Here is a 25,777-nt window from a genome sequence, read left to right on the forward strand (position 1 = left end):
AATCAAAGCCCAGTTTATGCATGTCTTTTCCATGTGGCCCCCACTGTGTAAAGGATCACATGGAGAAACCATGGTGTGAAGTGGGCTGCATGCAAGTATAGCCCACAGAGGCCAGTAGTGATTTCCATAACTGTGTTTGCATTTTTACAAGTCACTGTGATTACTGGAAAATGGCTGCTAGTCAGTAGTCCGCATGTTATCTGTTTCATGCTCACATTTCTTGAAGCGACCCAAAGATTATATGTAGAAATAGACACTTATTTCTCATGTGTTGTCTTCTCTGTAAGTGATAAAAAGACCCCGCCTCTTCCTTTATCAGCTCCACATTGCACTTACAAAGCTTTGGAGAGAATTAAATATAGCTTGTAACATTGTCTGTGGAGGGGGAAACAGCCTTGCTATGACTCTACCTACACAAAGGGGCCTTACTGGATCATAATAGTGTTTGGGGATTGTGGTGGTGTACAATGAAGGGCAAATCGGTATATGGCTCTTTCATATCTCTCTACCCACCCCTGCAAATGGCTCAGTGTGAAGGAATGTCGTTCGTGGTGTTCTGTCCCAAATGCTTAGGATGCATTGCAGTGTGGCAAAGAACATCATATCTACGTATTATCTCACTTACTTTTTCAAGGTGATCTTCCTGTAGTTCTAGTTTGGCACTCAATTGCAGAAGCTAAAACAGGGGTGTTGACTCTTGGTCTACATAGTCCCAGATTATGATCTGTTCTAAGTTTTTCTTTTATTGGTCTCTGAGCGATTTCAGTGCTAGTTTTATCTTCATTTGAAGTACAGTAGCTGTTAAATCTATGCTGAAATTCTGTTTTAAATGCTTGCATTTTATTTCACCAGCGGATATGGTTTTGCTGAAAAAGTTGTAGAAGGAATATCTGTTTCTGTAAACTCCATTATAATCCGAATTGGAGCAAAAGCATTCAATGCTTCATTTGAACTCTCCCAGTTGAGAATATATAGTGTAAATGCAAACTGGGAACATGGTGATCTAAGGTTTACTCGATTACAAGAATCTCAGCGTGGAGAGGTAAGGCTGACTTTAAATTTAGAACAAGCTATTTTATTCTCTTTTCTCTTTCTGTAACTAGTTTATTTTCTTTTATACAAAGAAAAAAACCACATTACAGAATTCACATTCCTATTGTAGCATTGTCAAATCAATAATATTTATCTGGATATTTTGCTTTAATTTTACCATTAAACCTACATTATTTTAATAGCAACTTGCCGTATTGAGACCCCTGTCACCATTATGGCATGGCCTTTAGTTGGCATAGTTGCTGCTGACTTTGTTTGCATACTTGGCATACTTGGCATATGACTCATTATTTCTGGCCCTTGCTAAACATGATAAGTGAAGTGTAAGTGGGGTGGAAGGCTTTTGTGGACCCTAGCCAGTCTACTGGAAACCATATCATGTCTAAAGAACAATTCCTATGCATGGTTTTAAAAGTTCATATACGTACAGTTGCAGGGATCATGGAGCAGGATACAGCCAAGTATGAATGACAGTCCTTCAGCTATTAGTTATTTGCTACTGATGAACATACTAGATACCATATTATCTTCCTTTATGTTTAACAAGGGCAACATGCTTATACAGTGAAAAAATGTGCTCAGGCGAGGATTTATCTATGAAACTAAAGAATAGTTACAATAGGCATGTCCCTGGCTTTGTGTCTGAAAGTGAAACCATGCCTTTGAATTAAATGTATATTTTGAAATGCATAATATGTGTTTAGTATAAACATTCAGAAATATACTGTGTTTCACCAAGCATAACTATAAAAAGGGACTTTTTGGAACCAAAGGAAGCTGGTTCTGCCTGCCCTAGCTCCATTGACTTCAACAGGCCTTAGATATGTTTAACTTGGCCCAACCTGCAAAATATAGGTTTGACTATTATATATCTGACCCATTTAAAGTTGATACAAACGTGTTCAAATAAAATAACGGAAGCTTGATGTCAATTTCTTTTTCGTTGATTTATGAGATTATTCTTCCAAGTAAGTTGCAAATTTAAATAGAAACCTTTTTTTTGTTCAACAATTAAAGTATGAAGGGTAGAAAATTGAACCCAAGTTCAGATGTGACAAGTCAACAGGCCTGTGGGATCTAGGCAAGCAAGTCTGCCTTTTTACAGTTCTCAAATAGATATTTTAAATCACGGTATGTGTGTTTTATTTTAGGTACTGACATTTAAAGAAATCAACTGGCAGATGATCAGAATAGAAGCAGATGCTATCCAAAGCTCTCAGCATGAAATCATGAGTGCTCCAGTTCGCCTCATTACTAACCAGTCCAAAATCCGGGTCACACTTAAAAGAAGGGTAATATTGCTTTGTGGTGATTTTGTATATTCATTAATGATGGCAAAGGTGATGGAGAGATTCTGCAAAAAATATGTATATTTATGTTCAGCATTAGATTTGTTTAACATTCTATTTGACATGAAATGGGTAGAAATTTTAGTTAAAACATAGAAGATTATTGTACAAGCAGGATCCACAATTATGCTGACATGTTTGAGCTAGCACCATTTTCTTCTGGTGAGATATCCTGCCTTCCTCGGAACTTGGAGAGGAAAAGAACCACAGAGAGAGAGAGAGAGAGAGAGAGAGAGAGCTTGCTGCTTTATGGATTTCCAAGGCTTATGTTGGGCCCTGGAGGTTTTCCCCTAAGCACCTTGTTTGTAGTACCTCTCATACCCAACATGATTACAGGAATGAGGGGCAGGATTACTGATGAGCACAAGGTTTGATTAGCTAGTGGTCCAAGGCTTCCTAAAGCTTGTAGTCCTTTATTCACAGGTATACTCATTTGTGCTTGTTAAGTCATAGATAATGGAGGATAGTAATCTTCCATACTCGCAATACTTTTCTACTATCATGAGAAACAAAGTCTTGCAACAGGTGGGAGTCAGTTTGGCATCTTTGCTGCCAACATTGGATGTCATCAGAATGAGGAGGCTAGCTTTCAATTTTCAGATTATAATGTATCACAAGGTTTATTATATATATTTATTTTGCATTGTATTATATGGTTCATTTTGTTAATTGCCTTGAGCATGCTAATGGTAGGCTTGTCATATGTAAATTCCCTGACATGTCCTGGGGAATTTTGCCAGGAAACAGCTCTAAAAGCTTTAAAATGGTTTGTTCAACAACTTTGCTGGTGTCAGGAATTTACTTTTTAAATATGATATGACAATCCTAGCTAATGGAAAGGTGGGGTATAGATTTAACAATGAGAGGCATTGTTTTGCCTCTAACTCAAAAATTTTTTTTTCTTGAAATTTCTTGGTACAAATTGATTAGGTATATATTTGTTAAATTAAGCTCCTGAAAAATACTTGTGTAAATTAATGATGCAAATTCCAGCTTGCCTCTTCTCTTACTGCACTGCTAATAAAAGGTCACTTTTATAGCTTTATGCTATGACTACTGTTAAGTCTTGCTTTGTGTTCTGCTTAAAAATCATTGACTGTAGTCCCAAATCTTGATATAAAATATATTCTATCAAAATCAGTGTTACCAATATTCCAATTTTACTTTTTCTCTTCACAACAGTTAAAAGATTGCAATGTGGTGTCATCTAAACTGATTCTAATACTAGATGACTTGCTGTGGGTTCTAACTGATTCTCAGTTGAAAGCTATGGTCCAATACGCTAAGTCTCTTAGTGAAGCTATTGAAAAATCAGCTGAGCAGAGACAAAGTCTAGCTTCTGAACCCACACAGGTAAGGAAAGCAATCATTATTGTGGCTTAATATTAGTAGGTATATTTTCAGGTAATGTTTGTCTTATCTAATGGGACTCAAACAGAAATTTTGCCTGCATGGGGCTTCTGAGTGAATATGTACAGTACTGCACAGTTAAGATTGTGTTAGGATCTATTGGTAGCCCTAGGAGTAACAGTCTTGTATGTATTTGTAGTATCCTCTCTGCCTCTAAATTATATTATGCATAGTAAAGCTTTTATCCTTGGAGGGGGGAAAAATCAAATTCTGCTTTATAAAAAATGATATTCCCTTTCATGAAATTTTGCACTTACAAATTACTCCCATGAAGTAATATAGTAATTACAAATTATTGGCCAGGCAAGAGAGGAAGGAGCTTCCAAAGAACAAGGTGATTGTGTGGGAGAAGTTTGGTATCTGTCCCACATGTTTATCAGTATATGACTAAGAAACAAGTATGAAAAGAAATGCTTTTAGATTTGTTGAAAGCACCTAACTTTTTAGTTTGGATAGCAGTGAAATGTCATACACCCTTGATGATTAAAGGTGTGTTTCAGATGCTACATTTGAAAGCTTGCCTTAACATGAAAACATCAAGCATTTATGGGAATTCTTTTAACTCTGAGATTTTCCCCCCAGTTCTTTGTGGTGATGCTCTTGCTAAAGTTATATATTTGAATGTTTCCAGAGTTCTGCTCCTGCATCCAGTTCTCAGCAGGTGAAAACACAGCAGTCCTCAGCCACTAGTGATCAAAATGATGCAATTGTGAAATTATTCAATGATTTTGATGTTAAGGAAACTTCTTATCATCTAGCAATTTCCCACTTGGACCTGCATATATGTGATGATATTCACGCTAAGGAAAAGGGTAAGTGTTTTGTGTGATTCCTTTACGCTGTTTAACATTGCTAGTCTTTTGTTATGGCTGTCAGAAGATAGATTGCAGTATATTACTAGTCAATTGTGTTCATACACTTTCAGGTTTACGCAATATTTGTTGAATGCTAATTGGTCCTCAATAGCACAGAGCATGAAATGTGCATTGATATAGTCACGTTTCCCTATAGGTATTCATAGTGAAGCAGTTTGAGACTTCCCAAGAAGGGAAGCATGTTGTCTTAAAAGTTGCCATCAAAAGGCACTTCCTCACAGAACAAATAAGAAACACTACATATGCAGTATTTTTAAGCATTGTATTATTTTGCAGATGCAAACAGGCATGTTTCAGGAGGTGCTATGCAGCTTTCCTTTAGTCAACTAACTGTAGACTACTACCCTTTTCACAAAGCAGGTAAGAGTATATGCTGAGTGGTTGTTTTTATCAGTCATATTTGATCAAAATTAGTTCGCAGTATGATCCTGAAATAAATGTTTTTTGTACTGTATACAACTTATTAAGCTACTTGCATGTAGTTTAATATAATAGGAAATGGAATGAGGACGCTGCAGATTCAGTATCTTGTGCAAAAAGGTGTATTGCACTTTGCTTTCTGCCTGTTGAAAATATGCTTAGATATGTTTTAAAATTAGTGTTCTGTGCACTTCACTTACATTCTCAGTAGTCTGTAAGATATATTATCTACTGGTTATTGACTGAAATTGTGTGTGTGTGGGGGGGGGGGTGTAGTCTTAGCTCTGTAGGATTGCCAAGCAACACCATCGGGGTCTTTGAGTCACAGCTCAAATTCTTACCTCTCAAAGCATATGTTAAAATTTGGGCTGCAGCATTAATCAGTTAATTGAACTGATCAAAGTGGCAGGTCTTGATTAAAATTATAGCATGATTAATGAAGCATTGCTCATACGTCATTTTAAGCCCTTTCAGCTCTCTTCTTGGTTGTGTGCTGCTTCTACCAGAAAATGGAAGATCACCCCAGAACCACCTGTGTTAGTAATGCGGAAGCCGCTGGGAGCGATCTTCCATTTCCACAGGGAGGAGCATCTGGGGGAAGGAGGTGGTAGCTTATGTGGCTTTGAAAAAGAGAGCTAGACAAATGAATGGAGAACACATTTACAGACTGTGAATATTTTTAAATGGCTTTAAACAGTGCTTCTTTTCTAGAAAAATAGGTCACCATGAAGTTGCTACAGTAGGTGCCACACTTTCTAACAACAAAAAAGAAGTGCCAGTACTGCATACCCCTGAGTACCACCTGGGGGAAAAGCACATGCTTTAAATAAAAGAGTTAAAGGAGTTTTTAAAAATATACTTAATGGCATGTTTCTAAAATTATTTTTAATTTTTGTCCAAATATGTCATACTTACAGATGAGAGCTGCAGCCATTGGATGCATTTTAGCGATGCTACCAAAGCCAGAAGTGGATGGGCAGAAGAATTATTACACGATTTCAAAGGCAATGTTGAATTGCTTAAGCAGGTTATGAAGGATCATAATATAGATTCTCCCAGTAAATCTCCACCCCAGGGGTCTCCACAGCTCATACAAACAGGTACATTATGGCATACATTGTTAACTTATATGAGATGGTTTATATAAAGATATTTTACTGAAATCTTTACAATTGATTTCATGGGTATAGGCCCCAGTAGTTTCAGTACATCAGAAGGAATAGTGCACTTGCATTGTGATTAATTCCTTTGGGACTGTAAAATAATTTTTAGAAAGTGATGCTTAGACTCATTTGAGGAAAATAGCTGATTAGATTCCAAAGCCTGCACAGATATGGCAAGTGTGCAACCCCCAAATTACAAGAACAATCATTTATATTTAGCAAATGAATGGGTTTTAATTTTGATACTGTTGATTTTTACTTAACATGCTTCTATTTCATTTATCTTCCACTATTAGGTTATATTTTGACTACCCAATAAAGGTTTTCTAGGTAGTTTACAAAGCAAAAATTACAACCAAAGGCAACAAATAATGCAGCAGTGAGATTTTATAAGTAGTGTTTTAGTACAAAGACAGAGAGAGTGTTAATGCTAAATTTGGTTTTATGCCTTCTGTTTCCTACAGGCAAGGAACAGATACCTAGAGGAATCTCTAAGCCTTCCCCTGTGTCATCACAGCAACCAAAGGATAAACTGATGTCCAGCCCTGTGGTAGTTAGACTTGCAGATATTAATATTTATCAGGTATATTTCAGTACTAATTGCTGATATCAGTTCTTTTGTTTGTTGATATGTTGTTCAACTATGTTGAAGTTTTCTTGATACAGAAGCTGACTTTAATGAAAGCTGACACAGGCTTTGCCGAGTGGGCATTAAAATGTTTATCTCTTGCAAATATGGGCTTCCAGTTGTGTTAATTTACATGTTTCTCCTAACTCTGGTTCATCCTCACAATCACAGGGTCTTGTAAATTATTTGGGTCCTGTAGAAATGTAGCCGGGAAACATAGCTGGATTTCACACTAAATTTTGTTTGTGAAATTGGCTGGGTATGGTACAAGTTTGTTAAAGGAACCCTTGCTCCTAGATGTTAAGCTGTTCCTCTTCTATTTTAGAAAATATTTACATAGAAAATGCCAGTTCTTTTCTAAGTTTATTCTCCCTTATGTGACATAAATACCCTTTTTAAAAATGTACATATATTGATGTATGGGAATCTGAACCCAGGTCTTCCAGACCCTAGTCCAGCATTATAACACTGGGTAATTTAGGCATTTGTTTGATCACTACAGTACATCAGTGAATATCAAAACTATCACTGATCTCTCCCCCCCTCCCAAGCCTATTGGCAATATTGGGACAAAACAGGCTATAGAGTAGGGCAACTGTAAGAAATTAGCACTCAGAATTTTGAGCATTTTAAGGCTGATAACGTCTGAACTGTTCTTGGTATAAATCCAAATATGTGGAAAAGTAGGATAGGTAACAAAACAATTTACAACCCTGCTCCCAAAGCAGTGAAAATACTTTCAAATGTTCGAATACCAGCACTATGATAAATAGAGAAGTAATTGTTCACATTTGGTACTTCACAAAATCTAAAATATTCTATTGCTAAATGCTGAACTTCCTAATTTCAGGTTTCTACAGCTGACCAGTGTCGTAGTTCTCCTAAAACGCTTATTTCATGCAATAAAAAGTCTTTGTACCTTCCATCAGAAATGCCAGCCATTCATATTGAATTCACTGAGTACTACTATCCGGATGGAAAAGATTTTCCTAGTAAGATTTTTTAAATTTCTTTTTCCTTCTTGTAAAGTGTTACTTTTTTTATATAATAGAGCACTGGCCAAGGGCAGTTAGACTATTTTGCAAACTGTTACTCTCCTATACATCCAAATGGGCTTCATTGTGAAAAATGCGGGGGGAAATAGCCCAATGCTCAGAGTGCTCTTAACTTGGTGTGGTCCTTAAAGCCCCCCCTGTTTTTCCATACCAGTGAAAGCTATGTGTAAGGATGGGAAATGTGTGGCCCTCCAGATATTGGACTCTCAAATCCTATCAGCCCTAGAGTGGTCAGGGATGAAGAGAGAGTTGTAGACCAACATCTGGAGAGCCACAGATTATTCATCCCTCATGTACAGAAGTGTTCTGTGTGCATATTATGACAATTGGAGATGATACTTCACAGGGATTACTACCCATGCATATTATTTCCAACATATTCTGTATCCAAAACGAGCTTTGCAATGTGTAGAATCAGTCTGTGAGTAAAATGTTATTTAAAAGTTGTATGTAAATAGAACAAGAATGTGTTGCTGAATTCAGCCTAAGATTTCTTCAGGCATTCAGGTGACAACAATGGCAGCAGGGGTGAGGCTAATGCTTTCATCCTTATTGCCTCTCTTCACGTATTTACTTTAATACCTGAAGAGACTACAGTTGTGCTTATAGGTTAACAAGTGAGAGGTGAAGCCTGTTACTTTATATGCAAGGGTTATCAGGCTACTGATGGTAGCCTGATAACTTTCAGTAAAGTTGGTACAGTTACAAAGGAAGCTGTTGCAAGCCTAGTGATTCACAGTTAGTTCTGGCAGTTTATATACAGTGGTGCCTCGCAAGACGAAATTAATCCGTTCCGTGAGGCTCTTCGTATAGCGGTTTTTTCGTCTTGCGAAGCAAGCTCATTGACAGCTTAGCGGATTAGCGCTATTAGCGGTTTAGCGGCTTTTAGCGGATCAGCTGTTAAGCGGCTTATCAGCGGATCAGCTGATAAGTGGCTTAGCGGCTTAGGAAAAGGGGGGGAAAACCCACAGGAACTCGCAAGACATTTCGTCTTGCGAAGCAAGCCCATAGGGAAATTCGTTTTGCGAAGCGCCTCCAAAATGGAAAACCCTTTCGTCTAGCGGGTTTTCCGTCTTGCGAGGCGTTCGTCTTGTGGGGCACCACTGTACTGGACAGGAGAATAAAAAAGGTCAAGATTTTGATAGCTCAATTAGAGAACATTATATTGGTGTGTGATTGAGTTTATTCAGTCTTACTCTTCCACAGGACTTAGATGGGACTAGGAGAAGTGCTGTAACTTAGAATTACCTTACTTTTCCTGTGATAAGGCTGTGTCCCTCCATCATTCTCTCCTGCCCCCCCCCCAAATATATGGGACTGCCAACATGGTGCTATCCAAATTTTTTAGAGTACAGTTGCCATCATCCCTGACCATTGGCCGTGATGGCTGGGGCTGATAGGAGTTGTAGTTCAAACATCTGGAGGGCACTACATTGGCTACCCACATTGACTATACACTTAGAATGGACTCGGGGACTAAGATATCACCACTGTGTGGCCAAATGAGGCAACTGGGGAAAAGAGTGAGAAAGCATGTACAGGAGAACGGCAGTTGTGGAAGTAGAAAAAAATAAGTGGAAAAAAAATCTCAAAATAACCCATTAAGAACTTGGCATACTCAGTAGCCACAGAATGCAGAGTTCAGAATGCAGTTGTTCAGAAATAGTACTCTGTATACAGCCAGAACATTGGCTTCCAAGATTGGCTTTTCCTATGCCCATAATATTGGATATAGATTTTGTTAATGCTCTCAGCCAGTTGTTAGAGAGAATGATGCTACTTCTAAAAACGTTTTTAAGATAATAATTTTGTTTTTATTCCTTTAGTTCCGAGTCCAAACCTTTACATTCAGCTAAATGCTCTGCAATTCACACTGGATGAGAGGAGTGTTCTTTGGCTTAACCAGTTTGTGTTAGACTTGAAACAAAGTCTCAGCCAATTCATGGCCATATACAAGTTAAATGACAATTCAAAGCCGGAAGAACATGTTGACGTTCGAGTTGATGGGTTAATGATAAAGGTAATGTTGTCAAAGATACAGCACAACATTGCTCAGTGTTGAATTCCTGCCATGAATGATGCATGGGAGCGGCCACTTTAGAGAGAAAATATGTATTGTCCAATAAAGGGCAACTTGTGAAATGCAAACCACACATGATATAAAAGGGGTAAGTTGTTGTTGGAGATTGAGGCTTCACTTACTTTAAAAGTTAATTTCTAGCTCAGTTGGCTGAAAAAAATTAATTGGAGCAGGTTTTCAGAAGCACTTCCCAGTGTAACATTAGATACCACACAACTTTCCTAACTCTGTAATCATATAAGGGAAAGAGAGTATGGGGTAATACAGGTAGGTAGCCATGTTGGTCTGCTGTAGTTGAAACGAAATAAAAAAATTCCTTCCAGTAGCACCTTAGAGACCAACTAAGTTTGTTATTGGTATGAGCTTTCTTGTGCATGCACACTTCTTCAGATACACTGAAACAGAAGTCACCAGACCCTTATATATAGTGAGAAGGTGGGGAGGGGTATTACCCTTCTGAGTAATAGTCTAGTAAACAAAGTTAAAGAGGAATAAACTCTGTGGAGTAGACAATTTAAACCTGAAAAGTATTTTAGTAACTTACAGTGTCCTAATTTAGCACATACGCAAGTGGAAAACGGCCCAGAATGGAATATATAATCCATTTAAATAATGGAATATATAACCTGCCAACTATAAGCAAAACCACTTGACATCTGATAAAGAAGATTCTAGTCCACAAAAGCCTTAACCACAATAAATCTGTTCATTTTTAAGGTGTCAGAAAACACCCTTTTGTATTTTTATTTGCTATGCATATTTATCCTCCTATTTAGTTTTTATTAAGATAGCTTTTTATACTTTGTGGAATTATACCACTAAGGACATCAGCCTTTGTGCTACCCACATACAGCAATCCCACAATTTATGTGGGGGTTATGTTTCAGGGATTGTGCGTAAAGCCAAAATTGTGTTTGGTCAAAACCCCATGGGTTCTATGGTGGGTGGGATACCCGTGTCATTTTTAATGGAATCTGCCCCTTTCTGCCTCTTTTTAATTATTTTTATTTTTTTGCCACATGTGTAAAGCACAAGTTGAATGCACTTAAGTTGTGGGCTTACTGTATTCCTTCACCCTACTTTTAGCTGATGTAGTCGCCCCAGTGTCACTTCAGCTCCAGTGTGAAGTAGCCAAGAATGTAGCAGTCAGACACTCAACCTCACTCCAATTTCTCAGCAGTTCCAGTGGAATTGCAACCTGAATTTTGGGAAGCTATGATTCCTCAGAATTTTTATGTACTTTGATCAGTAGTGTAGGCACTCCCTGCGGTAGATCACGTTTCTTTCTGGCATATTTTCCTGTAGTTTGAGAAACACTTTTTCAAAAAATTCTGCACTTGAATCACTTCTGATTTTTAAATTAATATTTATGCTTTTTGTTGCAGTTCATCATACCTTCTGAAAGGAAACGAAACCATAAGGATGATCCACATGCAATTTCTATTCAGAGTTCTGAAATGATTTGTACAAACACAAGGCACTCACCAAACTGTAGGCACTCCGATTTGGAAGCAGTGTTCCAAAACTTCAAAGACTGTGAATTTTTCAGTAGAAAATTCACAGGCTTTCCAAAATCCCCTGACTGTTTTAATCTTCTGCATCCAGTTTTCCAGCGACATGCCCATGAACAAGATACTAAGATGCATGATGTCTATAAAGGTTTTATCACTCCCCAGCTGAATAAATCTGCACTTAAAACATCTGCTGCTTCTGATGTCTGGGCAATTCATTTTTCCCAATTTTGGATGGACTTTGAAGGAATGAAGAGTGGAAAAGGACGGCCAGTGAGCTTTGTGGAGTCATTTCCACTTACACTCTGGGTTTGTCAGCCCACAAGATTTGAGCAATTGCATAAAGAGCCCTCTTATCAGAAGCCCCACACCTCAAAACCTGACTCTAGTGACCTTGCAAACCGACTGCAGCGCAAAAAGCTTCTGAAAGAGTATTACAGCACTGAGACTGCAGCCTTGGCCAATGGTATTGAAAACCTGTGCACTATGAGATCCCAATCTACACATTTTATATCTGACGCTGATATTCATGTTCTTGTTCACGTCCAAAAACATGTGAGCATGCAAATCAATCATTACCAGTATCTTTTCTTACTCTACCTCCAAGAATCTCTTGTGTTGCTCCTGGATAACTTAAGAAAAGATGTAGAGACTGTGACAGGCAAACCTGCAAAACAGGCAGATGTCTGCATTGGGATCTTACTGAAAAGTGCAGACATAGCTCTGTTGCTTCATCCACTGATGCAAGGAAGCACCTGCAAGTCTCCTGTTTTAAAAGGAGAAAGTCCAGTGGCATCAGACCTTTCACCCCTGGAGAACGGAGAAGCTTATGCATCGGAGAGCAAGCTAGTTCCTACTAATACTGCACAGATAAGCAGTTCAGATATGAATGCTGTAACTGACAGTAGGTCTGTGAATGCTGATTTTAGCAAAGCCATCCTGACAGACCCTCTTTTCAAATCAGATAGTGATTCGCGAAGGGGAAGTACGTTCTCTGATGATGCCTCAGAAAAACTCTGGGGGAAAATAAATGAAGAAAATAGTGGGCTTTTCAGTCGAAGTGATTCAGAAGAGGTTTGTGAGTCACTCAGTGACAAGAGTAATACATATCCCAGGGATTTGGTTAATGTTTTGAATTGCAGAGAAGATTCTCTTGAGATGTTGATGGAGAAGGAGGATGACAAAAGTGTGTTTTCAAATAAGGAAAGTGGAGCAGGAGGTTCACCTCTTAAAGTCAGAGACTTCGAATCTGATGCTGCTTGGCAGTCTGAAGAGCTTGAAAGTGACAAAGAAAAGTTGGCTACAACCAAAACGCTTGCATTTCAGTCTTCATTAAGGTATAGAAAACTTCTAGAAAATTAACTTTGTTTAGATTCAGTAAAGTGGGGGGCCCATGCAGATAACCATATATTGAGACTTAAGGCTACTCTAACATGTTACCATCATTAGGAAGTTGGCAATGGGATTTCTATGGTAGCGTCTTCTGTGATAGCGGTACTGTGCAAGTGCCAGCTGCTGCCAGGAGAAATAAATGGGAGGCATGGCTTCAATGAATAAGATAGTGAACCAAGTAATGCACAGTATGGGAGGAGAGAAAACGCAAACCTTGAGGGAGGTGGAAAGGCAGGATGGAATCTGAAAGGGGTTCCTGGTATTTGAGAAAGGGTTAGACGTAAGCATATTTAGAAAAGGTTTAGAAGGCCTATACACCTAACAAATATATGCCCTATGGCTGTGGCAGCAAAACATTTCATAGATGCTGGTGGCTATGCACAATGTGCAGCCTTCCCAGAACAGTTGCTCTAGGAAACTTAGGAACATAGGAAGCTGCCTTTTACTGAGTCTCAGACCATTAGACCATCTAGCTCAGTATGATCTTCACTGACTAGCAGTGGTTCTCCAGAGGTTCAGACAGGAGTTGTTGCCCCCCCCCGCCCCCGCCGCCGCCGCCAACCTGCAAAGTAGGTGTTGTGCCATTGCCATTGCCCTGTGCCATTTTGGAACACTTTTCCTTTCTTGCTGCTAAATTGCCAATTGCTCGATTTATTTGTTTGTTTGTTTTTAATTAAACAAATCTGTTTTTGACAGAAGTCAGAGCAGAATAATTTTTTGTACCGGATTTAATTATTGACTTGTAGAAATACAAAATTCTCACCAACATTTGCCTTAATTTAATGGTTTGGAACATTTTTATTTTCTTTGTTTTTTAGTTTTTTACCTTAATAATTTCCTAATATCTTTATATTAAAAAGTGGAAAGCCTAAGGAACGCTGCCAGTCCAATCTCCCTGCATTCTCTGTTTCTTATAAGAACATGAAGAAAAGTCCATCACAAGCCTCTTTGGATACCATGTCTATTGATAGCATGTTGTTGGAGGAACAGTATTTAGAGAGTGATGGAAGTGATAGCCACAGCTTTTTGGAGAAAGGTAAGTAAATGTCCAGTTTTTGGAGTTTAAAGTGATAGTGAATCAAATAATCTTCTGAGTTTTGCTCCTTGATTCCACTAGTGCTTAGTACTAGTTTTAGATTGTATGTCGAAAAAGAGAGAAAGATCTTATTTACATTTGTGTATCTCAGAGGTATCATTTTCAACCTCTTGTGAAACTGCCATTGTTGTGAAAATACTGTACATTACAGGCTGAGCCCATTGATTTGTAGGGTTGGTTTACCATATGGCTAATGAGTTTCCACTTGACATTAGTGCCAGTATATCTAATTCCAGCCAAGCAGACTGGATCCTTAGAGTATTCCTCATAGATAATTGTTAATTATGACTAAATGCTGTTGGTGATTGCATGACTAATTTTTCCTTATATAAATGAGGTATTTTATTATGAAGGACAGAGTTTGACTCGATATTCAGTATATATTAGTTTTATTGAATTTACTTTGCCATGTATATGTTTAATTATTATGAAAAATTCATTTGAAAGACATGTATAGATTAAAGTGTAAGCAAGATTTAAAAAATTAGCTTTCTGAGTATTTTTCTGCTGGAGACAGTTCCTTTTATTGATTTCAGCAATTTGTATACTGCTTAATTAGACATTTCTAAATGGTATACAAGAGACTCAATACAATAAGATTAAAAATGAATTAAAACTATAAAATCAGAATTTAGTTAAAAAGCCTGTTGGATAAAAAAAATTCCTGGGTGTTCCTAAGTGATGCACTTTGTGTGTTGCCTCATTGCATAACTAAGTTGGGTTCATTAATTTTAGTTCTACTCTGAGTAAAATTAGGTGGCTGCCACCCTGTGTTTGAGAGCTGCTTCCTGCAGTCTAAGATAAAAGACTATTCAAATGCTGGGTGAATTGCTTCAGTTGTGCGGTATTTTTGGAAGAGGCTGTAGGTAGATAATGGTTAGATGAACTGAATTTGAGCTGGTCAGTATGCCACATCCATAAAAGCTAGATAACGTACATAGCAGTATGTGTGTATCTTTAAATCCCCTTTTAAAATTTAGAAACCTAGTGACAACTGCATGAAGTATCTTTATAAAAATGTACAGCAAATGTAAAACACATCTGTCTTTTTATGAATATATAAGCTATCTTGTCAAATAAACCGTTGGAAAACACTCCTGATGAAAACACAGTGATGGAAAACTATGGCGGATCATCTCCGGATGTCCTCAGCGCAGCTTCAGAGAGTGCTCAAGATGCTAGCGAAGAAGAAATGGTAATGGTCTCCCAATAAGGAGGATGTTTTCATAACGTTTCTACTGGATGGGGTTGTTTGAGCAGATCTTTGGTCATGAGAATTGAAGCGTTGCTGTTTTGAAAATAGTGGGATGGTGGGGAAAGTATGCAAATGAGGGTGGCACAGCCTGGACAAAAAAATGGCCCTCTGTGAAATAGGAGAGAAGGTTACAGAGTTCACTCTGCTTTAGCAACTATATAAAAAGAAAGTACAGTCGTACCTTGGTAGTCAAATGGAATCCGTTCTGGAAGTCTGTTTGACTTCCAAAATTTTCAGAAACCTAAACATGACTTCTGATTGGCTGCAAGAAGCTCCTGCAGCCAATCGGAGGTCACAGAAGCCCTGTTGGACATTCGGCTTCCAAAAATAGGTCACAAACTGGAACAGTCACTTCCGTGTTTGCAGCGTTCAGGAGCCAAAACATTCAACAATGAAGCTGTTTGAAAACCAAGGTACAACTGTATATGTTGAATAATGCTTCCCCTAGCAATTTTGGAATTAGCAGACAGCCATGGAATCAGACTTAAGGTTATGTAACTTTAACCTTTTGTGGCAGCCTCTTTAGTTTAACTACTCTATAGAGGGGCCAGTATTTCCCCAAAAAGTAGAAACGGGGCTTGTGGATTTAATTATCTCTCCCCCCAACCCCAGAACAGTGCTTAGAGTAGGAAAATTCAATTGATGTCTTTATTTCTTATTATGCATAAATCATAAGCTTATGAACTAGCATAAGGTGAACAAATTGCTCCATATGTTTGAAAGCAATGGTATTTCCTTTGAAAAGTGTTTAGAAACTCATTCTGGTTGAGAATACAGGTATCTGACTGGAGCCAGATAGTAGAGCAGGTGGTGCCCTTATTACAATTGCACTGACATCCCATTAGAGTTCATGTCAGTTCAAAGTGCTGGTTATGACCTAAAATCCTAAAAGGATCAAGTTATTTGAAGGATTGTCTTATTCCAGTATAAACTAACCTGTACATTAAGATCTGTGTGAGACCCTTTCAGTGATCCACCATCTGAGAGAGAGCCTTCTTAGTACTGTGCCCATGCTCCAAAGCATTCTTCCTAAAGAAAGCTGTCTGTTCCCTTCTTGGGCCTTCCATTGCCATGCAAAGACCTTTTTGTTTCAGAGGCCTACTGAGTTGATTATGTTACTTGTCCTGCAAAATACATGTTTTATTAGCTCGTGGTTCTTTAGCTTCTCTTCTGTATTTTGACATGTGTGCTATTTCATTGTTTTATCTGTAATGTTGTGAGCTGCCTTGAGTATATCGTATGGAAAGAGAGGATATAAACTTCCCAAATTAACTAAAAATAATCTATCAGCCCAAATATTCAATCAGCATCCCCGAAATAAAACAACTGAAATTCATCCAAGCAACTATGACTAACAGATGTATCAGATATCACTAACACACAATAGCTATGTTCAACTTGGAGCAGATGTAAGTAGTTTTATACTCAGTGCTATGAGTCAAAAGTTCCCAATGGGTTACAGAACCTACTCTAACTGAAATTGGTTTTTATTTCCCTTCTGTTACTTCGACTATGTGATTCTTTGAGTCTGCACATTTGTTGGGGTGGGGTGGGGAGGTCAACATAATATGAGCTTTCCCAGATGAGTTACTAATTGTATTTTCATTTTGTTGACAGATGTCTGTTGTGGTTTTTAAAATATTTGGTGTTAATGGTGAAATTGACATCAGAGGTAATGACACAGATGTATGCCTTCAGGTAAACCAGGTTGTACCAAATCAGTTGGGCAATATCAGTGTTCGACATTACCTTTGCAACCGAACAGCAGGTAAGAACTAATTTAATATAAAAAGGCATTTTTGGTGCTTTCACACTAGTGAAAATGTCTTAAGGATTCTGTTTTGTTGGTTTTAGTATGTTATGAAATAACTTACAGATTTGGACAACTAAAGACTTTAAAGGGGCTTGAAAATTGTTTACCTTTAGTGGATTTGTAGGTGTGTCTGTGTACTCTTCTGGAATTATCTGAAGAAAGGCCAGAACCTAGATTCCCCCCACCCCCCCACTCAGACTTCTCTAACCGCAATAAATGGTTATCTGTATTCAGTTAGGTACTAGCATACAGTGGAATCCCATGTGGCGCAGATGGGACTATCACCCATGCAATGGCACTTCAGCTTCCTGTACCTTCCCGTCTTTCACATGCCCCCTAAATCTGCTTTGAAGCGTTCTGTACCTCTGCAGAGCAGATTTTGAAGGCATGCAGTGGGGCTGCAGGGGATAGAAAAAGTCTCGATCAGCAAGAATAAGTCTATTCCATTCATTCATGGACAACATTGGATACATCCCATAGATTATACTGCAGGATTTATTTTATACTTTGTTGCTTATTCAGTACATCTGAAATATCATTAAAAGAAAGACATGCTATGAAGTTTGTGAAATTAATTGGTAAAATAGGCATTTGAGAGGAAATTATGAATACTTCCTTTATCTGATTACACTCCCTTTGACTGTAAAGATTATGGAAGCAGTTTCCATCCTTTTATAGATTTTTAAATCAAAATACCTAATACAAGTTAGCTGTCTAGTAGATGACATAGCCCCATTATATTTTGTGTTGTTTCAAAGTAGTCAGTGTTTACATCATGTTGGAGGATGGACTATAAAAAAGAGACATTTAATGTCATGTAAAACTGGTTTACCTGATTCTGTACTGGTTTTATAACAGGTTCAGATCCTAAGACTGTGACTGGGCCAGTTAAATCAACTCCTGAAATCAGACTGAGATGGGAAAGTGGACCCAGTGCTATAATACATTCATTGCTATCAGAAAAAAATGGGTTTCTACAATGTCATGTGGAAGGCTTGAGTGCTGATTTCCTAATGTCTTCACTTATGAACATTCAACGTTTTTTGGAAGATGAAATGGTTGCAGAAGTGATGCCTATGAATATAAAAATTTCTAATACAAGGATCAACTTAAAAGTATGTAATTTTTGGAGTCAGATTGATGTCAGTTCAGAGTAAATATTGATAATTCGGGATTGAGGGAAAGCATTGCTTAAAATAAATAAATCTTAAATTAACAGCTCCTGTTAGGTACTAGTCAATAGCTTTAAAGTTATTAAATGATGTGATGTTTTCAAACAAGCACTATTGAGTAAAATTTGGCTTCATAGAAAGCTATTTTAACATTAGTGCTCTATATTGTCTTCAGCTATACTGCCAGATTAGATGAAGTAAAATTCAACGTTCTGCCTTGTTTTAGAGATATTTAGTTGGATGTTTCGAAGCATATTCTCCTGAACTCTTTGCAGTATAAAGAGTCTCAGAGTTCATCTGTCAGAAACTTGCTTGTGAAAGAGGAGAGTAGGGCATGCAGAAGCAGCCATTCCTCAGTGGCAAGCAAAGTCTCTCTGTCTGTCTCTGTTTGATGCTTTTGGGAGTTCCGCCATTGACTCAAATATCACAGAGAACTTTACAGTCTGCTTGAATTTAATGTGATATATTTTAAAAAATATGCTCGTTTCACTTATATTTTCTAGGATGACAGCCCACGTGACAGTCTAACTGCTCCTGAACCAGCCCCCGTAACGCTGAATATTGACCTCCTTATGGTGGAGAGGAAAGATGATGGTTCATTTTGCATCAGAGGTCTGCCTGCCTGCCTTTATTTTACCAAATTATTATTCTTAGTGTTTTTACCCACCTTGGAAATATTTGTATTGAAAGTGGAATAAAACTCATAAGAAAATAGAAATAAATACTATAGTCTAATATCGTCATGGGAAAAAATCATGTGTTGCGCAATCTAGTCCAAGCCTCTACCATTTTTGATGTTGGCATCTGTCTGTCTTGAGAGACAATGGAGTGCACCTCCAGGGGTGAAGTCAAACCATTGCGTTAGCAACACTGAAGTGACCTCCCTGGGGCACAAGCCTCGGCAGTGTGTTTGGAGGTCCTGGGCTGCCCAGACAAGAAGACCCCTATCTCAGCTTCGCTGATGGTGGTCCAAAGGAAAGCAGAGCAATGTGTTGGCACCAGCTTGGTTGCTGGAGTTGCTGGAAGGAGGCGTAAAAGGTGCCATCCAATCAACTTGGGGACTCCACTCTGGATTTGTGTAGGGTTTACTCCTTAGGCCTTTATTCTCCTGAAGGTATCCCGTAAGGCAGCAAAGGTTTAGATCAGAGTTTTCTTTCTCCTGGATGTGCCACCTTCCCAGGTTGACAAGGCCCATCTGCCCCTCCCATTTGGGCTATATAAGGGGGGCGGGAATGCAGGTAGTTCAATAAAACATTTAAACTATGGAGAATGCTAAAATACTAAACTGTAAGTTCAACTGTTTAATGTTGAAGAACATCTGATTTTTCCAATTCATGAATGAGGCAAGGATGATATTTATTCATAACAAAAATAAACATCATTTTTTATCATATAGATTGATATCATTGATGAATCATGACTAAGTTTTTACACTAATATATTGAACCATATAGGTCAAAATCAGTCAAGCTTTATTAGTGGGTTAACAATCTTCAACAGTACAAGGAGGGTATTGAATTTTTTAAATTATTATCCTGTTGTTGCTGCTTGCCTGATCACCATAAATATCAAATGCAGAATTTACTAGCTTTTGTAATTTTGGACACTGAAATAGCATTAAATCAAACAGAAAGAAACTTTTAAATTAAGATTTTGGAAAATGCAACATAGGTGTAGTTTTCACTATAGGTGATATTAGCAGCCTCATTTAAATTTATAAAGGATTTAAGATGAAGATGCAAAAAACGAGCTTGAAACTAACATATAAAAGGATAACTAGTTAAGCTTCCAAATATATCTCCAATGTCTGTTTGTAATGAGGGCCACAGATAATTTGGAAACTTATTCCTAGCCCCTATCTGGCTCAGAACTCGTAAGAAGTTGCTGATACTTAAGTGTCAAAGGATTAATTTAAATTCTGATATTTGATTTGGGAGTATGACATGTGAAGGCATAAATCTGTATTTAGCAAACTAACAGGAAGAAGTAAATGGTAAATCAAAGATGTGAACACTGACTCATTTCACTATCAATAATATTATGTGTTGGATGCAGTGAGATACTAAGGCAAAGGTTGTATTGAGTAGTAAGAGTTATAATTTACTTCATAAACAATAGAACTCCCTCCAATCCAGATATTTTGGAAAGTAAAAAATGAATGCCCCAAAAGACTGATGGGGTAAAGTGGTTAGCTACATCTATTAACACTACTGTAATATCATAACAACCACTAGACCAGTCTAGCTTATCCTTTTAAGGGTATCTTGTGGCTACACACCTGCCATTAGAACCATAAAGTCTAGTATTATAATGGCATCTCAGTTTAAGATGTTTGCTGAGATATAGTTATGTGAAGGTGTGATTGTACAGGTATGCACTTTTTGAAGGATTGGTTATTTATGAAAGCTCATGCTATACAGCTTTGTTTCATAGTACTTGATACTTTTTAGCTGTAGATCATTAACTATTTAATATTTTTTTATATTGACACTGTACAATTCAAGTTACTGAGATAAATTGCTGTTGAGGTACAATCAATGGATACTATCAAGTGATTTCAATGTTTCTACTCAGTATGACTGATATTGCTATATATATATATATATATATATATATATATATATATATATATATATTTATATTCTGCCTTTTTTCTGATTCAAGGCAGCTTACAGATAAGAATGAGAACTGCTAAAACACAGAGAAAACAATGATTAAATAACAATTAAACACTGATCGACTTAAAATTATATACATATATAAAATCTATTGAAACCATACCAATAATTACAATAAAAACCAGCATGGCGCCATCCTTTTAATTAAGAGCAGCCAGTTCCCAAATGCCTGTTGGGGGGGGGGGGGGAAACCTCTTCACTAGCCAGTGGAAGAACGAGGGAGCAGTCTAACTTTTCCAGGGAGGGAGTTTCAAATTCTGAGAGCAGCCACGGAGAAGGCTCCCTCCTGTGTTCCTACCAAGTGTCCCTCAGCAGGGGAAGGACGTCAAAACCTGGACTGGAATGCAAGTCTTTCAGATAGCTTGGACTTAAGCTGTGTAGGACTTTATAGGTCATAACCAGCGCTTTGATTTGTGCCCAGAAATAGACTGGTAGTAGTGGAGCTGTTACTGTTGGGTATCACCCATTTTAATTATTATTTATTTTTAACAGATAACCGAACACCTAGCAGTGATGTTCCAAAGACTAAGACAAGTAATGATACAAGAGAACAAACTGCTGAAGTTGATGCACACAAAAAACAGAATTGTCTGTCTCAAGCTACACAAACATCTCCAGAAATTAGCAGGTCTCTTAAACCTTTTAGGAATTTATCTGATTCGATCAAGGAGCAGGTAACCATAAAACTACAGAACATTTCATTGTGCAGGTCTCTTGACAAAAATTGTATGTTTTAGCATGATTTTTCCCTTCTGCTCAAGGCCATACCTTTTCAAACTATTCCCCCATCAAAATGAACTTTACAAAGCATTTTGAAAGAGGGACATGAAGTAATTCTAGATAACTAATACCTTTGGTTCAAACTCATGAAAATTTGTTCTAGTTTTTTGTTAAGAACGCATTATTTTGGGGGGTAATTGTTAAGAGGAGTCTAAAATTGTTAAGAGGAGGAGTCCCACCTTAGATCAAATCTATGCTGCCAGGTGCCATAAGAAAGCGGCAGAGATAACGCAGGATAGTACGCACCCCGGAAAGGATCTCTTTCAGCTTCTCCCTTCTGGAAGAAGGTATAGGGTTATAAAGGCCAGGACTAGCCGCCTGAGAAAGTTTCTTTTCTTTTATATATATATAATATTTATTCAAAATTTAAGAATAACAAAAAGAAGAAAAGAAAAATACAAAATACAAAAAGAAATAACAACACCAAAAAAGAAAAAATACATTCACTTAAAAAATAAAAAAAAACTGATTAAACCTTTACATAACTTTCTTCCTTTACTTATTTCCTTGACCTCCTCTCACCTCCCAATTTTGTATTCTAATTCAAATCATTATTTCAGCAAATCCTTCCAATCTTATTTTCATTTAAGTAATTTAATATAATATATTACAATTTAATGTCCTCTCTTTCGTCAGTTTCATCAACTCATCTTTACTTAGTCCTTTATGTCATTTCAACCAAAACCATCTAATTTTCTTTTTCTAACATCTTTCTAACAGTCCTTAATTTTACAATATTTTTGAAGATATACTTTTAATTTTTTCCAATCTTCTTCCACTGACTCTTCTCCTTGGTACCGGATTCTGCCAGTCATCTCAGCCAAAGTTTCTACGCAAATGCAATTCTGGTTCTAAACGCAGCATAAGGGGTCTCTATAGTATAGTGTATTTTAAAATGGGGTTTCAGAGTTTTTAGGGGTTTTTTAATGTTTTATGTAGTTTTTCAATTTCGTTGTTCTGCATGGGACAATGACAATAAAGATATTGTATCGTATCGTATCGTATATAACACTATTAAATTCTTAATTTTTACTTTATTATTCCAGCTGATTGAAGAAAATGAATGTCTTAAACAAGAACTAGCCAAAGCTAAGACAGCTCTTGCTGAAGCTCACTTGGAAAAGGACACCCTGCTTCATCAAATGAAAATGATGAATACTGAAAATAAATGACAGAAGACTCTATAATGTTGCACTGGAACAAAAAGGGATACATTTTAGACTGTTTTTGGAACCTGAGCTCTGAACAAAATTTCTGCAGAATAATCAGTTCTGTCAACATCTTCAAAGAATTAGGATGTGCTTCTCTTTAGCCTGAATTTAAGATGCAGTGATGCAGGGAAAATCAATTTCTATTATATGTTACTAATTTGTTTAATAGGTGGTGGCATGAATAAAATGTACCATGTGTCATTGTTAGGCTATCTTCATTTGTGAAGATAAAGTTCTGTTATTGGTAGAAGAAAAGTACTATTCAAGGGAGATTAAATTTGCACTATTAACTGTAGGTGGGCACAACATGGTCCATCGTAGCTAACTAATACTGAAGTAATCATCCAGAGACTGGGCCTAACACCAACAGAACTTGCCTGGGACTGCGCACCCCCTTTATGCCTACATTATCAGCTGTGTTAATGTGTTGAAACCCCTCTTGGAAAGGTGTGACCCAAGAAAATGAGGGAACACTCCAACTGTGCTGGAACCATGCTAATGTTTGGTTTCTTTTTATCCAGTATTTGTGACCATTGTACAGTGAAGAATATTGGAGTGGTGCTTGGTCAGCTGATCTGTCACTAATTAATGATTAGACCAGGGCTCTTCAGAGATGATCACTGGTCATTTGTAGGAACATTCCTTACTTAAACCTTTTAACAGATTGGGGGTTTTTTTTGTAAAAATGTAATCTAACTGTATATTAATGCACTTGGGAGGGGGAAAATCGAATAACTGCCCTCTTGGACTTGTGAAATTCCATTAAAAATGTAAAACTGCATTATAAACTATGGGCTACTTGTAAAAATTTAAATTCTAGTTTTCAGCTGAAAACTGCTGCAAATATATAAATAAAAAGCAGACTTGTGCAGGAGGTTCTAAGTTTTTAAAACAATGAAGACTACACCCAATAGGAAAATTCACTTTGGATAGACCTTTCTGAATCATTTTGTTGAAAACATTGTCTGGTATTTGTTTCGTCTGAATTATACAATGTTTTACGGAATTGGGAAATACCTTGTTTTTAAAAGTGCAAACCAGAGTCCTAATATCTACAGTTCTGTGGTTGGAGTTTTGTATGTGTGGGAAAGTGAAGAACTGGCTTGGGTGGAAGTGTCTTTAATTAATTGTTTCTCCTGACAGCAAAAATGGGAGCGTGTATATATACTTTCCATTTTGGTGGTCCAGCTTCCAGCTTCCTCTCATAAGGTCAGCTGCAGTGATGATATTGTGGTTGAAATGAGATAACACTTTCCCAAAAAAGATCTTGTCATTTTTAATAATTTCTTATCTCTAACTTGAAGTGTCATATGTAGTATACTCTGGGATTGCATTTGTACTCAGTACACCACATCATCTCAGTCATCTGGTCAATTCTGAAGAACCCCAGCTCTCTTCTTGTGTCATTCCCAGTAGAAGATTCTGCATTAAGTAGCAAAAGTCTTTAAACAGATGATCTTACAGTTTGTATTATTACATTTCATCCAGTTCCTGTAACTCCAGACAGTGAGATCATTTGGTCCATCCATGTTATCTTTCAGTATTTAATTTGTACAAAAAATATTTTTATATTGACATCATCAGTGCATTATCTAAGTTTCAGTTAAACAAATTGATTTAGTTGAGGAGTTTCACTGCCTCCTAAATATGAAGCCTTGCTTTCTGGAAATACTTTGATGCCCTTCGAATTAGGTTTTAGTCATATGCTTTACTAAACATTTTTTTATAAAAAAAGATTCCCAAGGAACATTCATTGTTGCTTCAATTAACAGCAAGCTGAAGGACTTCGAGGGAGCACCAGCTCCATCTAGTGAGAACTCTGTGAACCTTCCTCTTGGGTTTGGAAATTGGAAATGGCATGAGCTCTCCACGCGTTGATCATGCTCCAAGCAATGCTTTCTGCTATGAAATCATCCTTGCAATAATGAACTTTTGCCCATGCTCTTATGGACAAATGACCATATTCCCACAATGCCTTTTTAGTTTAGTTTCAAGGGTAAACTGTTATAGTTAGTCTTTATGAGGGTTTTACGAATGTAAAACCTACATTGACCAGAATGCAAGCTTTAATACAAATTCTTTTTTATGTGAATAAGTGATCTGATATTAACATAAATAGCACAGGAGGCTCAAATGCAATTTAAATCTCACATATAAAAACAGTCCTTGGCTTTTGACCTATACAAAAACCATTCTGCTTCTCCCCTCACCCCAAATGAAATGTGAGATCAGCAGAGCCATTTTCGCAAGCAACTGTTAATGCTTTTATTCCAGAATATAGAATACAGCCACTAGTCTTTCAGTTTATTTTGAAATGTAAAAACTGATTTCAATATCATTTGGAAAATGGCATGCATGTATTGTCTTTGTTAAGTACACATGTCAAAGATGTGAAGAGAGGCACCTTTGGCGAAAACTCCAAACCTAAACATAGTAACACTTTTTGAAAACCAGCTCCTCCTATTTAGCCAACCCAATCCTCAAAACACCTTCCCCCTTCCTTCTAAATCAACTTACCAGACATGACAGAAGGAACAGCAGCATTGCAGCCAGGATTACAGAGGGAAGGACAAAAATCAGATTTCAGCCTTGCCCCCTCGTTTCAGCAATAGCAGTAACCTATGAAAACAGAACTCCCAAAGGTCATCTTGATCATGCTTGCAATGTGCCCGAGAGGAAGGAAAGGGAGATCAAGGGAAATGGAGGGTGCAAGAAGGTAAGGTAAGAATTGTGGGTCTTGTGTAGCATATGGTTTATTAGAGGTGAGCTTTACTAGTTCCCTAAAGATCATATCACAGCCCAGCATGGTTCACTGGCAGCTTAACTTTTGTGCCTA

The 25,777-nt window shown here is 37.5% G+C and overlaps 1 protein-coding gene across 3 annotated transcripts in view; it reads left to right on the forward strand.

Annotated features, from left to right (window-relative positions):
• The window catches only part of BLTP3B (bridge-like lipid transfer protein family member 3B), a 46,008-nt gene that overhangs the window by 11,050 nt on the left and 9,181 nt on the right, over window positions 1-25,777 (forward strand). Inside the window, exons 5-21 of one of the 3 annotated variants that reach the window (XM_079991872.1) lie at window positions 853-1,042; window positions 2,205-2,345; window positions 3,585-3,755; window positions 4,444-4,624; window positions 4,964-5,047; window positions 6,025-6,207; window positions 6,735-6,853; window positions 7,749-7,890; window positions 9,780-9,973; window positions 11,419-12,881; window positions 13,797-13,972; window positions 15,097-15,227; window positions 16,905-17,055; window positions 17,959-18,215; window positions 18,776-18,884; window positions 21,443-21,624; window positions 22,777-23,815. In XM_079991872.1, the coding sequence (XP_079847998.1) occupies window positions 853-1,042; window positions 2,205-2,345; window positions 3,585-3,755; window positions 4,444-4,624; window positions 4,964-5,047; window positions 6,025-6,207; window positions 6,735-6,853; window positions 7,749-7,890; window positions 9,780-9,973; window positions 11,419-12,881; window positions 13,797-13,972; window positions 15,097-15,227; window positions 16,905-17,055; window positions 17,959-18,215; window positions 18,776-18,884; window positions 21,443-21,624; window positions 22,777-22,902 (4,000 nt within the window). In that variant the 3' untranslated portion in view covers window positions 22,903-23,815. Of the gene's footprint in view, window positions 1-852; window positions 1,043-2,204; window positions 2,346-3,584; window positions 3,756-4,443; window positions 4,625-4,963; window positions 5,048-6,024; window positions 6,208-6,734; window positions 6,854-7,748; window positions 7,929-9,779; window positions 9,974-11,418; window positions 12,882-13,796; window positions 13,973-15,096; window positions 15,228-16,904; window positions 17,056-17,958; window positions 18,216-18,775; window positions 18,885-21,442; window positions 21,625-22,776; window positions 23,816-25,777 lie in introns of those variants that run through there. The other 2 variants (XM_079991873.1, XM_079991874.1) reach the window with 2 other exon arrangements.

Source organism: Podarcis cretensis, assembly GCF_951804945.1.
Source record: "Podarcis cretensis genome assembly, chromosome: 10".
Classification (NCBI taxonomy): Eukaryota; Metazoa; Chordata; class Lepidosauria; order Squamata; family Lacertidae; genus Podarcis; species Podarcis cretensis.